The 15,589-nt window shown below is 45.4% G+C and overlaps 6 protein-coding genes across 6 annotated transcripts; 4 read left to right on the top strand and 2 right to left on the bottom strand.

The window, feature by feature from the left end:
• Positions 1–4,550: 4,550 nt before the first annotated feature.
• Positions 4,551–4,930, top strand: TSTA_044890 (uncharacterized protein; the record flags this gene model as incomplete). Its single annotated transcript, XM_002484933.1, has 2 exons — positions 4,551–4,605; positions 4,800–4,930. 2 exons carry the CDS (start codon positions 4,551–4,553, stop codon positions 4,928–4,930), a joined length of 186 nt encoding a protein of 61 aa, XP_002484978.1.
• Positions 4,931–6,468: 1,538 nt separating this feature from the next.
• On the top strand, positions 6,469–8,644 carry TSTA_044880 (t-complex protein 1, theta subunit, putative). Its single transcript, XM_002484932.1, has 3 exons — positions 6,469–6,649; positions 6,733–7,103; positions 7,157–8,644. Exons 1-3 carry the CDS (start codon positions 6,591–6,593, stop codon positions 8,470–8,472), a joined length of 1,746 nt encoding a protein of 581 aa, XP_002484977.1. The 5' UTR covers positions 6,469–6,590; the 3' UTR covers positions 8,473–8,644.
• A 280-nt stretch (positions 8,645–8,924) lies between these two features.
• TSTA_044870 (putative mitochondrial 54S ribosomal protein MNP1) lies at positions 8,925–9,642 on the top strand (the record flags this gene model as incomplete). The annotated part of the gene is made up of 2 exons (XM_002484931.1): positions 8,925–9,191; positions 9,307–9,642. The coding sequence occupies 2 exons, from the start codon at positions 8,925–8,927 to the stop codon at positions 9,640–9,642; spliced, it is 603 nt and encodes a 200-aa protein (XP_002484976.1).
• A 255-nt stretch (positions 9,643–9,897) lies between these two features.
• TSTA_044860 (uncharacterized protein) lies at positions 9,898–10,742 on the bottom strand (the record flags this gene model as incomplete). Its single annotated transcript, XM_002484930.1, has 2 exons — positions 10,082–10,742; positions 9,898–9,985 (listed from the first exon to the last, which is right to left on the bottom strand). The coding sequence occupies exons 1-2, from the start codon at positions 10,615–10,617 to the stop codon at positions 9,898–9,900; spliced, it is 624 nt and encodes a 207-aa protein (XP_002484975.1). The 5' UTR covers positions 10,618–10,742.
• A 114-nt stretch (positions 10,743–10,856) lies between these two features.
• On the top strand, positions 10,857–12,461 carry TSTA_044850 (uncharacterized protein). The gene is made up of 2 exons (XM_002484929.1): positions 10,857–11,300; positions 11,328–12,461. The coding sequence occupies exons 1-2, from the start codon at positions 10,980–10,982 to the stop codon at positions 12,357–12,359; spliced, it is 1,353 nt and encodes a 450-aa protein (XP_002484974.1). The 5' UTR covers positions 10,857–10,979; the 3' UTR covers positions 12,360–12,461.
• A 31-nt stretch (positions 12,462–12,492) lies between these two features.
• Positions 12,493–13,569, bottom strand: TSTA_044840 (uncharacterized protein; the record flags this gene model as incomplete). Its single annotated transcript, XM_002484928.1, has 2 exons — positions 12,493–13,465; positions 13,541–13,569. The coding sequence occupies 2 exons, from the start codon at positions 13,567–13,569 to the stop codon at positions 12,493–12,495; spliced, it is 1,002 nt and encodes a 333-aa protein (XP_002484973.1).
• Positions 13,570–15,589: the final 2,020 nt, after the last annotated feature.

Genomic DNA, 15,589 nt, shown 5'->3' with positions numbered 1-15,589 from the left:
ACTGACTGCTTGAGAGGAAAGAGTAATACTGATGACAGGAGGCGTGTTTGAAAGCAGAAGAATTAATTGAAATATTATGTGCAATATGGACCAGGGAGAATAACATTGCTTGAACAAAACTTGCATGGATATGTGAGTATATGCAGAATTGCGCATAGGCGCGTGCGGGAGTCTTGATAACATAACCACTTAGTCAGTACTTACCAGCTGTCAATGTTGATGAGGTTTTCTTCTTTTGGCGCCCGAAGAGAGATAGATCAGAAAGATGGAGTCCCGAGTCTCTAGAACGAGAGGAGGTTTGATCTTCTCTGGGCGAAAAGCGCTGCTTCCACATGGAGTCCCTGAAAGTTGGAAAGGAAAAGGGAGAGAAATAATAGTAAGAGACTCGAGAGGAGTCAAGCTGGGATCGAGGAACACAAGCAAGCGCAAGAGTGGGAATAGGGGACTGCGTAAGTTTAGCCACAGTGCGCTCAGTGGTCAGTAATAATCCGCAGCATTAATCGACTAAGGAGCAAGTGGTTAAGGTGTCTGTAACTTAATTGCGACTCAAATATTCATTTAGTCTTGGATATGGGGATAGTGGAGCCTGACGAACCAGGCTGGCTGCTGTCACGTGAGAGATGCTCCGTCGCGGCCAATCAGGGACTGTGCCGGGCTTCGTCTGTATTTCCATTACCGTACAAATACGATACATCTGCAGAACCTGTTAGTATGAATTTACAATGGTGCGAGAATATGGCAGACTGTAGTATATGGAGACTATGCATGTCTAGATTTGACTCTGGCAACGGTCGGACTAGTGATACACTCATGTACGTAATCTGAATAGTGCTTGCTGAGAGTGTATCTACAGCTGTTATCATACGGGAGTAAATAGACACATCTAGATGTATTCCTGTGTTCACTAGTTAGTTAACAATCTTCATGTCTTGGATAATTCGCACATGTGGCGTAGGTCCATCCTCTCGGAAGTCGCAGGATCATCCACATGCAGCAAGGGACCAGCATGAAACCCTAGTGTCAGAGCCACGAGGCTAGAATTGCAATTCACTACGTCGTTAGGCAACTTTGTGTAGTTCGGCTGTGAAGGGCGTCAAGTTTAAGATTCCTCATGGTTTGTCCGACTAGTAGATAGATACGAGCGACTAACCACAGTACGAGCCATCTTGGTACTAGGCAAAGGCTAGAAATCCTTAGTGTCGAGGAACTGTAACTCAAGATTACCCGAATAGGCAATACGCGGGTTTGTGGCGGGCCACCTTAGCAGTGCCAGTTAACGCATAGTCTCTCTACTAAATAGAACCCGCCGATAGTAGTAAATACCAGCAGACAATTATCAAGCACGAGTCAATTATTGACAATGATCGAATCGCAGTGTACAAGTCTACAACAGAAAAGACCAAAACCTACCACATCGTGAATAATTGGTTCGTATAATACGTACCGTAATTTCATATCTTACGCCGTTAAACTTTACCCCTTACTTTTCTCTCAAAAATCTTCAAAAGCTCCGAATGCATCATGGCCAGGCCACATGGATTAACCCTTTTGCACTCGCTGTGATCCACTCTGCATGCTAACTCAAAGGATCAGGTCTAGGAGAAAAACTCGAGACCTTGCACGTTTTAGCTCCATGCGGCGCTTTACCCAACTGTCGAGATGGCTACGGCTGTATATATGCACTGGGGAGCAATCCGATTGATTCGTTCCGAGTCCTCGAAACTGATATTTACGTCTAACTATAAGTTAATGGCGGGATTATATTATTATATCTTGGGTCTTGGAAGAGGAACAGGTTCGGATCAATCCTTCAAAAGACGCAGTGACCTCTTCCACAGACTTGCAAGATAACTGGTCCGTGTCATTTTTTCAAGATAACAAGGACTCTTAAGGAGCTTAACGGGACGGGACACGGGTGGACGTTGAATCCAGTAACTCGACAGTTCTAAATTCACCATCTGATATACAGCAACAGCAACAGCAACAACAGATTCGGTTACTACTTGCCAGCCTACTCGTGCTCTTGGACCATATAAGAGCAACACTATTATGACGATCAGGGAAGTGTCTCGCGTACTCGTCTGAATTTTTGGGCCTTTCCGTTCGTCCTTCCAGATTTCCCCGGCGAATGAACGCCGTTATTGAACCGTTAGAACTTACTCGTTGGAAGCGAGTTCTTAAGTCTACGAGTATCGACCCTGGTTCATTCTCGTTCTTACCAGGTCCCGTAGCGATCCATTGTCCATATGTTCGGTACTCTACATCCGAGTCGCTGGGTATGCCAATGAACGGCTTGCCCACACACGGTCAATTAATAAATGAGAGACGAAACAACGGTTTCAGTCAGTCCTAATTAACGGTCCGCTGGATTCCCATGGTACCGGAATCATATTTTTGGATCGTGTCATACTTGTATGTATCCTAAGTATCCTTAAATCATATGTTCAGAACTTCACACCAGCTAATTTTATTACTTAGGTAACATCATCCACTCCATGCAATAATACTATAATTAAGGTCCAGGATATTAACGAGCCTGACACTCCGAATGGCGAGACCCCGAGTCTGTCCCGTGCGTTATTTGTCCAACTAACCCTAAGTCGGTAATTGGCAAGGATAACTAGAGTATACAGGGGAGTGTTTCAAGCGTCAGGACTGCCCTGAAAGCGACAACTTAGGTTGAGTTCGTCCGACTTTTATTCCTTGAGTAGTGATGGATCGATCACATTCGAGGAGAGGCAGGGACAAGGTGTCGACAATCGACACTGTACAGTTATGGTCAGGGTAGTACCTGGTCGGTTATCTATGTACTGCTCGTGTCGACCTGTCGGAACCCGCCGATACCAGCCTCGATTCTTGATATAACTACATCTGTCACATCAGCGACGACCTAGAGTCGACATCCTTGCACGGCAAATGGGAAAGTAACCGGCGAATTGTCCCAAACGTGATCAGAGCTTTAGTTATCGATCCCGTGATCTGTTTTATAATTTGTCAGGATCAGATGTGAGATCTCTCAGGCACGTACTTAATACGTATTCCGTGCTTCGTAGTAGTACGAGGCTACGAGCCTCATGAGCCTTTCATCTCGATGTGACGCCCCGGATCATAGGTTAGATGGCTATCAGTTTCAGGGCTGGAAATAGGTCTCCGGACGTCATCTAGAGAAACTTAATACGTATAATGATACGAATGAAATGATTCCTCCATCGCAAAGATAGCTGTCAGCATGACATTTAAAGTCATGTAATCGATAAGCCTACCTCTCATAGTATTGGAAATTTTCCAGTTCCATACAGAGCATATTAGGACAAGACCTTATCTTCAAAGATTCTTATGGCCAATACATCGCTCAAAGTAAGCTTTCTACTACGTTTCAGTTAGGTATCAAGCACAGAAATATCATTAAACCTAGATTTTGGACCCCAAAGGTTACGTATGGATCCATCCGGCACGTCCATTTCAACACATCCCACTACGTATCACTATGGGATAAGATTTCAGTTGACGCAAATGGTCCGCGCCTAGGTGGCTAACGGCACTTGAGTTTAGTGTGTGCTGTGACTGGGGCTGATGATATGACATCTTCAACACACGTGTAGATGGGATATACGTAGTAGGTTGCATTGCATGAAGATAAGAACCTCAGAAGGGTCGAGGTGTGGACATGCTTTGATAAGACAGAATCCATTCTTACACGTGAATTCTGCTTTCTGAGTTAATTCGCATATTCGAAATATCATCATTCTAGGTAACCTCGGAAGCCAAAAGGGAAACCTATATGAGTATATGAGTATATGTGTATATGTATATAGATAGATAGATAGGCACCACATACAGTCTACGAAATTGCATAAAAGTTCCAATGTTAGGGCTATGGATAAGATATAACCAGAACCTGCGTATCGATGTTACAATTATTATTTCCAGCCCGGTTAGCTACATATCGAGGGACTTGTATTGTGACTGATTAGGTAGTGCGTGAACGTGAGCAGATCGACCGTTAGATAGCTGAATACCGATGTTTTCCTATGCAGTTGCCTAGGTAGGTAACATACCTAGGTAACTTACTGAGGACCGAAAGGGGCCAATATTGATATGGGTGGATGTCAACCCAGTGCTTGCGGACAACTCAAAGGTCAACCGAGAACAAGAAATCTATAAATATCTGTTACGACCTTGAATCGATCTTCGTAAGTGAACCGAGAGGAGGTCATCCTTGATGCATAGTCATCATGTTTGGCCCCTGAAAATTGACAGATAAGCTAGGTAGTGTTCTGATGACTACATAAGTTAGTATTGACGTATAGATTTAAGGAGCTAGTGATATAATTTATATGCTTTGTTTTTGATAGACCTCACTCAAATTCTCTACGAGAGCATAAGCGCCATAGAATGGAAGAATGATAAACCATGTGCTCATGTTAGGAACTCCCAAGGCTCATCGTAGTTAGTAAAGGTTGAAGCAGTATATGAAACTGTAGTCAAGTTGGATATTTTGTGCAGTCAGATGTTAGTTCCAAATTAGGAATATCTCTCTATCTAGACACATGGAGCACTGCCACTGCACTACCATCGCGGTACCTCACGGAGACAAATATCTAGGTCATAACTATAATATTAGTTGGAGGTTTTGGAGACTCCGAGTATCTCCGACAAAAGTTAGCGAAGTATTTCGAGCCAGCTGGCAGGATAACCATCACTGTTCCAGACAACCCGTGAGTGTGTCGATAACGACCCATCTAGAGACGGCTTCTCATATTAATGTCTTTACTTTAGAGAAAAATAAAGACAGTCAGCCATTGCCCGTGGCGCCGCACTCTGTAGATTGGAAGGCATCCGCCCAAAGACGCGAAGGAGTCGACGACACTATGGATTCAAACAATGGATTCCGTTCCGTAAAGGTATTAATCCAGAAGTTGATGCGTAAATTGATGAGTTTTTCAACTTTCGATTTAGAAAAATCTAATAGACTGGTCCAGAAGTCGAATACGTCGGAATTATTCCATTTGACTTCAGCAACGTTGACCTTGGGCAATTTGAAAAGAAAAAGGTCCGCGGGAGAGGAATAACTGTGTTTCAATACTCTGTCAAAGTCGTTCTTGGTGCTGAAGACGGAGTATTGAAATTTCTAGTCATTGCTAAGGACGCGGTGATTGGCAACGCCGTCATTGACTTCTTCCAAAGGACTATCTCGCAGACGCCTCGGTGCTAGGGAATTCCTGGAAGTGACTTCTCTAGAAAATATTCTATTAAAGGAAGGTTCTTTACTATGATGGGTATGTCAAAGTAGGAGATACTGCTAGTAAGATGATCTTACATTGCTTCTCGCCTTTGCACCAAGGATGAATTGATTGTAATCCCATACCGAGTGGAACGGCACTCAAGGACGCAGAATCGAACATTTCTTACTATTCTATCCTTTTCTGCATACATATTCACGAGTTGCAGTGGATTAAATTGTTTTATGGCTGCATCAACATCATGATATGATGTCGGTGCTCCATGAGATTCCTAAACCGATTATAGAGCACGATATATTGTTGTACTTTTAAGCATAAGTTTTTGCAATTAAGTAAAAACTATTTCTACCAGACTAGATGAGACTATCAAAATTCTGCTTGAGATTTCGTCCTGGGAGTGTCGATGTGGAATATTTCAAATGCACGTAGCATGAGGGTCTTACACTGCACCACACCACACTGAACCCTCTGTTATGTGACATATGTTAATAAAAGTAGGGAAGAAAAAGCCATATAGTTAGAAAAGGGGTTTCTAACATTACTATTTAGGCCTAGAGATGAAACCCAGGATTTATGGCCCAAATAAGGAAATAGTTTCGAGATGACTTGAAAACATATATATCGGATACCCTGACATGAGTCGTATCCTAACCATGCCTTCATCGATTTATCATTATTTTTCATAATATTAATGCACAATACTTTTCTTGTTGTCGAATTGTAGAACACAGAGAAAGCACTGGGAACTGAGCTACCACGTCTGACAGAGAATAGGGGAATAAGCTGTAATGCTTCACTTGAAATCTCATTTTGGAGAGATCCTCTGGCTTAAATAGCCAGGAAGGCGCGCGACGGTTGCTGCCGAACTTCTCTTTGTGCAAGCCAGTATTGCACAGCAATGCTACATCTTTTCATAGGTTGAGACGAGTTATCTGCTCTCGCTGCGCTCGAGGGACAAAAGAAGGTCGGGCTGGGCATACCTATTATGTAAAAAGATCTCTGGTTTTTCAAACATCTGACTACGCGGGGGTGGCCCGTGGAACATAGTCAAATGTAAGTAGTATAACTATCTCATCAGCTGGAGCACTCTATATCCATCACCCAGGGGCATTTCATTAGATACAAAGATGAAATGGTGAGTTAAGTACCTAAATCATGTTTGACATGTTTGCATGCGGGAAGCTCCTCTCAAAAATTACCCCCGCTGAACATTTTCGGTTGACTTGTTGATCAGTAGACACGAATCTGTGGACTCAAAAAATCTTGATTAATCCCTTGAGTTAATCGACTTCCTTTTTACTCTCCGTTTTATAGTGATACGAACGCTCCAGCGTTTGTGCGAGAGCTATGTCGTTGTCAATCCCCGGTCCCTCCCAGGCCGGTCTTTTCAAGCCTGGATATCAAAGGTGTGTAGGAGATGTTCTTCATTCAGATTTCTGGATAAGTCATAACCCGTTATTTACACAACTAACGCAACTTCTCGTCCTAGCCATGATGCCGAAGACGGTGCCGTGATCCGCAACATCGAAGCATGTCGAGCAATCTCTCAGACCGTGCAGTCCTCTCTAGGTCCCTATGGCCGCAATAAGATCGTCATCAACCATTTACAAAAAATGTTCTTAACATCAGATGCTGCAACAATTCTACGAGAGCTGGATGTTGTGCATCCCGCCGCCAAGTTGCTTGTGATGGCTAGTCAGCAGCAGGACTCCGAGATGGGCGACGCAACGAACCTGGTCATAGTCTTTGCTGGAGAGCTGTTGAAGAAGGCGGAAGAGCTGTTGAGGATGGGATTGAAAACAAGTGATATTGTGAATGGCTATGAAAAAGCACAGGGATTTGCCTTGAAAACCTTGGAAGGTTTGTTCTTGCCGTGAAGAACGAACTGAATTTATGTGCTAACGAATATTTAGATCTTGAAGTAGATCGCCTTAAGGAAATGCGTTCGGCAGCAGAGCTTAGCAAAGCACTTAGGACCGTCATCGCTAGCAAACAGTCCGGCTCTGAAGAAGTCCTTTCCGCCCTCGTCTCCGAAGCCGTGCTTGCGGTCCTCCCTAAAAATCCCACCAACTTCAACGTCGACAATGTCAGAGTGGTCAAGATCATGGGTGGCAGCTTGGAACAATCACGTGTAGTCAAAGGTATGGTCTTTGGCCGTGAGCCCGATGGACAAATTAAGAAGGCCCGCAAGGCCAAAGTTGGTGTCTTTAGTTGCCCGATTGATACCTCGCAGACGGAGACCAAAGGCACTGTTCTTTTGAAGAATGCACAGGAGATGCTCGATTTCTCAAAGGGAGAGGAAGACCGTCTCGAAGCTACTATCAAGGAGTTGTACGATTCTGGTGTACGTGTTGTTGTTGCTGGATCTACAGTGGGCGAATTGGCTCTGCACTACCTTAACCGTTTCAATATCCTGGTTATCAAGATTATGTCCAAATTCGAACTACGTCGTCTTTGCCGGGTTGTCGGCGCCACACCGCTCGCCCGCCTTGGTGCTCCCATGCCGGATGAAATGGGTAATATCGACGTTGTTGAAACCACGGAGATTGGAGGTGACCGTGTGACTGTTTTCCGTCAAGAGGATGCAAATACTGTCACTCGCACAGCTACAATTGTACTTCGGGGTGCCACGCAAAACCATCTTGATGATGTCGAGCGTGCCATTGACGACGGCGTCAATGTTGTCAAAGCTATCACTAAGGACCCACGTCTCGTCCCTGGTGCTGGGGCTACAGAGCTTCAATTGGCTGAACGCATCTCTGCCTTTGCGGACAAGACTCCGGGGTTGGCTCAGTATGCTATTAAGAAGTACGCCGAAGCGTTTGAAGTCGTTCCACGGACATTGGCCGAATCCGCTGGTCTTGATGCCACAGAGGTTCTGTCACGACTATACACTGCTCACCAGCGCAACAAGAAATCCGACTCTGAAGAAGAAGACGAAGATGAAGATGATTCAGAAAACTCTTCAGAGGAGTCTGAAGAAGACTCAGACTCAGACGATGAAGAACCTTACTGGACAACAGGTGTGGATATTTTTGGTAACTCTTCGACGGGCACTGTTGATGCTTTGGAAGAAGGAATTCTAGACCTGATGGCTTCGAAGAGCTGGGCAATCCGCCTGGCGACTGAGTCTGCGCGCACAGTCTTGAGCGTCGACCAGATTATTGTCGCTCGTCAGGCTGGTGGCCCCAAGCCACCTGGCCAAAATCCCAATTGGGATGAGGATTAAAAGAACGAACTGACCTGATGGGACTGATCTTTCTTATACTTTTTGTCATTATTAATATACTTCTCTCAAAAGTAGTGAGGAGATCGGTTCTGAAAATGAAGAGCAATGCAAATAGATGACTTATACTCCTGAAACTCAATCATATTCCTAATTATTTCGCGTTAATTTTTTGGCGATTTCAGCGATATTATCTCCATCATCAATGAATCCACTGCCGAATCTGTTACAGTACAGAAAATACCGTAACATAACGCAATTGATTACGGAATACGGATATGCTCACGTGACTCATATCACGTGGTATCCCCGAAAATTAGTTTCAGAAAAGAAGTTCCGGAATCAACAACATCGGGAAGAATAGAAAGCTGATTGTTCGAGGTCCAACTCTCCTTGTATTACTATATTGCCTTTTCTGCTTTCTTCTCCTTTCTTCAAATTCAAATTTCTTCATAATGTCAATTTCTTCACAAACCGCAGCTCGCTGCTGCAGACAAGTCGTCCGCTCCTCAACTTCTTCATCGGCTCCCTTCTTACGCATTTCGACATCTTCTTGTTCTACATATCAGCAACGACGACGGACGACGGTGCCGGGCGCTCATAGATGGCAATCTACCGATGCTGTTGCTGCTGCGCCTGCCAATCCGAAGATTGTACAGATTGTCGATCAGATTAGTCAATTGACTTTGTTGGAGACTGCGGATCTTGTTGCTAGCTTGAAGGTTGGTTTTGATTTTACTTACTATTGGCAATGATACACTGCGAATTGAGACCAATGCGTGAATTGTATACGAGAAAGAACATCATACTGATCAATGTTACTCTCCGCGGACATAGTCTCGCTTAAACATCCCCGATCTCCCCGTTGGCGGCTTCGCCGTCGCCGCTGGTCCAGGTGGTGCAGCAGGTGGTGCCGCCGCCGCTGAAGAGGAAGAAGCTGCTCCTGCGGCCGCAGAAAAGACTCTCTTCAACTTGAAGCTTGAATCGTTTGATGCCGCCTCGAAACCTAAGGTGATCAAGGAGATCAAGTCCATGCTTGGTCTTTCGTTAGTCGACAGCAAGAAATTCGTTGAGAGTGTCCCCAAGGTCTTGAAGGAGAATGTGGCCAAGGATGAGTGTGAAAAAATCATTGAGACGCTCAAGGGTCTTGGTGCGAAGGTTGTGATGGAGTAAGATTGTCATAGCATCATGGGGTGTGGATTTCGGCCTTGGAGGGCAATATCTGTGCGGGTGGTTGGTTTCCTTTTGCCTTTATGGCGACGCCAGCTTCCATATGCACAGGTAGTTGATGGACGTTCACATTTGTACATTATCTACTTTCAATAGGGGCAAGAAGCGTCTGGTTTGGATGCAATTCTGACTCTAGCCGGGTATGCAAGGTTGAGTCGATGTTTTACCACTTTATCAGTTGAAATAATGGCATATAGATTACTTCTGACGGTATGTCTTACTACAATCAATTTGACTCTTCGATGTTCTCAATTTGAACGACCTGCCTTTTTCGACAAATTCCTTACTCGAATTCATATCAACTTATACGGTGGGATTCGATATTCTGAGCGCAGCTTGTCAGCACATGTCTTAAAGGATGTCAAAGCTGCTCGGAACTCACTCAATCAGATTCCCATCCGGATCTCTCACATACACACTTCGCAACGCACTCCTCGCCCCAGTCCTCTTCACCACCTGCCCACTTTCCAACACTTCAATACCCTTCTCAGTCAATCTCTGTAACACAACCCCAACATCCTCCTCAGTCAAAAAACATAGATCCGCCGTCCCCGGCAACGCCCTGGCTGCCTTGGGCTCAAATTCCTTACCGGTTTGATGCAGATTGATCTTCTGGCTGCCGAACAAAAGTGCGTGCCGGGGTGTACTTGTGGCGTCGGAAGGTGATGTAAAGGATTGATGGGCCATGCCTAGGATTTGAGTGTAGAAGTTGATGGTGGCTGGGATGGATTGGACTGTTAGGACTAAATGGTCGAGGGAGGAGAGTGTGCAGACGGGAGGGTTGGATGGGACTGTTGTCCACGATGACATTCTCAAGGAGCCCCAAGGCCTTGTTTTGTATGGGTAGCAGTGGGATGTAGATGTAGCTCGTTGAATTGCTGGAAAGGCAGGTCTGCGGAATGAGCTTGCGACTTGCATTCTTCGGTGCTTGAGATAGATGTACGATATATCTTGCTTGAGTATTGTATAAGACTTATTTTCTGTTGCAGGCGGAGGAGACGGAGCGATGGCAACAGAACGTACGAAGATTGATCTTGAATGACGAAGACTGATTCCCTTCCCAAAAAGGCGTGCTTTAGGTAGTAGCCGGATTGACCAATCGGAGGCCTCCTTACTCCGCATCAACAGTCTGAAAGAAAGCCGCGACTGGCTTCAACGCTGCAATTTGTCTATGAAAACAATCCAGCGACCTAGCTACCAAAGAAAGTCGACTTATACCGGTCTCAAACTCATATACTCCTTGTACATACTCGCCTAAGTTTCTCGAATGTAGTGCCGCAATGTCTCTGCATCGATCATCTCAAATCTTGCGACCACTTTGCCAGTCGTGTGCTCGCAGACCATCTCTCCTCCCCTCTTCAACCATACCAACGACAACGAACATAATAAGAACCCCCGCGACGACAAGAAATTACACAGCTACAAGCAATTATCAGGCAAAAAGACCCCTGAGATCACCCGCCGCTAAGTCACTCAACAGAACCTATGGCAAGGAGTTCTCTGTGGTCGAACCAGAGGAATGGTGGGCAGAACACGATGGAGTCAAGAAAAGATTCGAAAAGAATTACGCGACCATATATGCAGATAATCGAAGAGCCAAAGTGTTAGATTCAAAGATGTCGCTCCAGGTATTCCGTGAGATTGGTAGGAGGCTTATACACGCCGCATACAACAGCCCGGCCACCGCGGAATCCCTAAAGCCTATATGGGCCGGTGACCCCGCTAGAGTACTCGACGTTGCGCTCGCGATCTTCTCGTCGGCTCCGTGGGAAACGCATGTCGTGAGATGGTCCGTAGCTGCCACTAGTGAAGCCGGCGTCGTCTGGTCCATGATCCAATTCGTCCATTCACAGATCAAGAAACATGGAACCAATCTACCCAACTCGCGAGAAATCGAGAGAATCAAGAAAATCGCCTACGAAAAAGATGATCCCGTGGCACTTATGGTCTGGGGAGACGTTGCATGGAGATGGGGACGAAAGGATGAAGCTTTAGAGATCTTTCAGTATCTCAACAAAATCGCTTATCCGTCATTTTCTCCAGCGGAGCGGAATAATGATATTACATATGAGGGTCATTATCAAGCGCCGTGGAAGTATCTCGTCGAAATTCACAATGAAGCCGGAAGATACGACGAAGCAGACGAATTAATGAAACTCGGCGCTCTGACTTATCGAGATCCCGCAGCTCTCGTCAGTTATGCCTATATCCGAAAGGAAAAGGGGGACTGGGAATCATATGAGCAATGTTTAGTGGTAGCAGCAATGACCGGTCACGGCGAAGCATGCTTCCGACTGGGGAATTACTACTATCGTATCTACAAAGGAGAAGTCCCTTCTCGCGAAGACATAGCTGCCAAAAAACACCCCATTCGAACATGGTTTGTGGATTTATTTGGTTGGTTCACCCTCACTAAGAAAGATTGGCGTCGTCTAGCCATAAATTGGTACGAAATGGCTAGTGCGCTGGGCTACATGCCCGGAACGAGGAACCTTGTGGTCTTGTTGCGTGAAGATGGGCATGAATCGGCTACTGAGATCCTTGATCGGATAAAGCTTGATTATGTTATGTGGAATAGTAAAAATATCGTGAAGCTGAGGAAATCGTGGGATGATCCGAATTTCAAGCCTGATTTGCCTGCTGCCTGGCTTGAGTTGTAGGTTAGCTTTTTACTGTATATTTTCATGGAAAATGAACACAGGAGGATCTTCTTCAAGGTCAAATATTTTAAATCTTACAATCCATCACATACATAATCACACACGTTCATACACACAGATCTTATATCTAGGGCTATTGATCGCCACCATCAACCCTCCTCTTCCCTTTCTTCGCAACCCCTTTTCCCTTCCCATCCCTCGGCTTCAACTCCATCATCCCCATCTTCCTCAAATTCCAAGTCAAAGCAGACGAAGCCATCAGACCGGGGAATTCTTTAGACGAAAATACTTCAAAGGCGTCTGAGAGGCATTCAGCCAAGATGGGTTGGGGTACGCCGGTTTCAGCGGCTAGGCCCCAGTCCATTAAACGGAATTTTAGACGGTAAGTGCCTGAAGTGCGGATGGAAAGGTCGGCGAACACGAAGAATGTTGCTGGGGGATTAGGTGATTCTATCACGTTGTGGCGGCGGTGATGATGATGATATGTTTGCGCTTGGTGAGAGTGAGAGGAAGGATGATTCGGTGCGGTTTCAGGATCAGGGTCGTATGGCACATGGAAGGGCGATACATAGGTTTTCCCAGATAATATCTGCACATAACGCTCATCTGAGGGATTCGATTTCTCATTGACATGACTTCTAGTAGTGGTAGTCCTCGAGTCGAACTGGTAGGTACTGCGAGCTTTACTCCTTTCGTCACGTCGGTGTCCAGTGGGAGATTCTGGAATTCGAGAATGGTGAATGAGCTCATCTTCCCCGCCAGAACTTGACTTTTTCACAAGATACAACAGACAGCCTACTGTAAACCGCGAATTCTGTAGGATAGCCAGATCTGCTTCTGATCCTGGATTGAAATCTGCCAAGAGTAGTTGCAAGATAGGTGGTGGATCTATGGTACGACGATCCTTCTCGCCTGCTGAGCATGCTCTAGTTGCAACAGGCTGTTGGCGAATATGTAGTCGTAACCTAGATGAAGGTTGTCTTGATGCTGTAGGAGAAGTAGTTGCCGATGTCCTTCCTGCGGAATGTACTGTTTGCCCCGTAGGATGGAGAAGATTATCAAACCCGCGAGGTATGCCGCTGCGTCTTCTGGCAGTATGCGATAGACTATACAGATTTAGAAAAATGAACAGGAGATACGAAAGGCTAATAGGTGTATGGAAAGCAAAGCCGTGTACTTACCCAGAGGAAGAATCTTCTTGATGAGCCATGGGTAGTCTCCGCTTACCAATAAATGTGTCCACACCTTGGCTTATTCTCCCTGCTATAGGATATACAGGTTGAAAGCTCTCCTCAGGTGAAAGAGAATGAGCTGATTGAGAAGAGTGATCAGGATAGACGGAACTAATACTTCTATCAGCCCTGCTTTCGACAACCCAAGAGATGCTCTCCTCGTTATATACCTGAAGATTGACGAACTGGGTATGCTGTATTGAGAAGTCGAAGACGATGGAGACAGCAGTGCCGGATTGTCCGGAGTCATGAAGCTAAAAGGAACATTATATTCTTTTTTCTGTGTTCCCATTAATGGACCAAATGGACCGTGCTGGTCATCATGTTGACGCCGTGGCACTCTTTCCGACTGGTAGGAGGCCTGTAGACCGAGAGACATATTGGGGTATCCACGGCCGGCCGAGGAGGTATTTTGGGTATGGTGTTGAGGATGCATTTGGACATTTCTTAAAAGAGACTCACTCGCAGACAAGCTGAATCAAAAGCCCCTGAGGCGGCATTCCCGTTTCAGGACTCAATGTAGATCCGTCATTTGAAGTATTCAAGCATGTTTGACATCCATCCGGTTGCTACAACTTCATCTGATAAACTTCTTTGTCACCTTGTCTGGTAAAAATCTCTATCAGTATCAATATTGTAGCAGTGATCAGTCTGAACCTGCTTGAATGAGTATGTACAAGTAGGCGGAGGGTAGGTAGAGCTTTATATGCAGAGGTGATCACGGATACTGTAGTATAGCATCAAGTTTCGAAAGAGGTTCACAATGTGGCAGCCCGCCAGTTTGTCATAACAACTGTTTCGTATTGATCGTGTCCATTGTCATATGATCATGAGGTTAACCACCAAAACTACTGAGATCGACATCGAGATTATTTCTTCAGGACCGGCACTTCAGGGTGAATTTCCTTTTGATCGTATAGTTTGACAGCCAATGAACCTGATTTCAAGGTGGATATCGCTATCATCAATCAAATTTTGGTCAATGGGATCGTAGCTACTTGGCCAGTGCGACGATGTAGGCGAGGATAGATCATGTCTAGCTCAATCGATCCTGAAGACTCAAGTCATGGTAGCTTCCAGCTGGACGGTCTAAGCTTGCCATGCCCTCAAAAGTAAATAGTAGGTGGCACAGTTAATGGCTCGTTTCAGTCCATGGGTAAATAGATCGTCAAAGTCAAGCCTTAATGAGGTTAAGTTCCTGTATCAAGGTTCAAGTGCTGCCCAGGACATGATCGTTATCTTCCAGACACGAACGTTCGCGACTCTAATCAGAGTCACGAGCGAACCACAAGCTAGGATGCGTCGGTCTTTAGAAGATTGGGCACATTGGAACCATTCTACTTACTCAAACTGGCAGTAGGTCCTGGGGAGTTCAGAGACATGGGATTTAAACCTGCAGGCCGTATAGCAACGGCATCGCTGACGCATCACGTTGACCACTGACAATTCATTGCATGAACGCCTATGTACTCCATCGCGATCACGGAGACAGGTTACCGGCCATTTGTTTCAGAAGTAACAGAAAAGGTAAAGTAGATTTAGCCATTTTCCACGGGCTAAAAGAAACGTACCGGAGCTTAGATATAACTCAGTACTACGTACAGCTTATTAGCTTCTAGATGCGAACTTTCTTATTCTGTTTCTAGGCGTAGCTGAGACAGGTATGCGCTTCTAATCTGGAGTCCCGCATCTGCAGAAAAAGAAAAAGGGATCCATCCTAGGTCCTGACATCACGGGTATGCGCCATCTGAAGGGTGGATCAGAATATGGTATGCAGAGTACAATCCGAAGTCACTTCGCAAATACAGTATGTAAATGGGGTCGAATGAATATTCTAGCGTTTCGCCCAATATTGAACTTGGCGGATCAGACTCATTGCTGCTGAGGGATAAGGTGAAGTCTATTTGAAGGGATCGCTTTGTTCGAGACTCTATTCACTGCCTTTATGCAATGACAAAGCATCGTCCACCAACTAGAATCTGCCAAGTCCAGAAATGA

Source organism: Talaromyces stipitatus, genomic scaffold (genome assembly GCF_000003125.1).
Source record: "Talaromyces stipitatus ATCC 10500 scf_1105507295515 genomic scaffold, whole genome shotgun sequence".
Lineage (NCBI taxonomy): Eukaryota > Fungi > Ascomycota > Eurotiomycetes > Eurotiales > Trichocomaceae > Talaromyces > Talaromyces stipitatus.
Note: the sequence above shows the minus strand (reverse complement) of the source record. Positions and strands in the feature narration are given on the sequence as shown.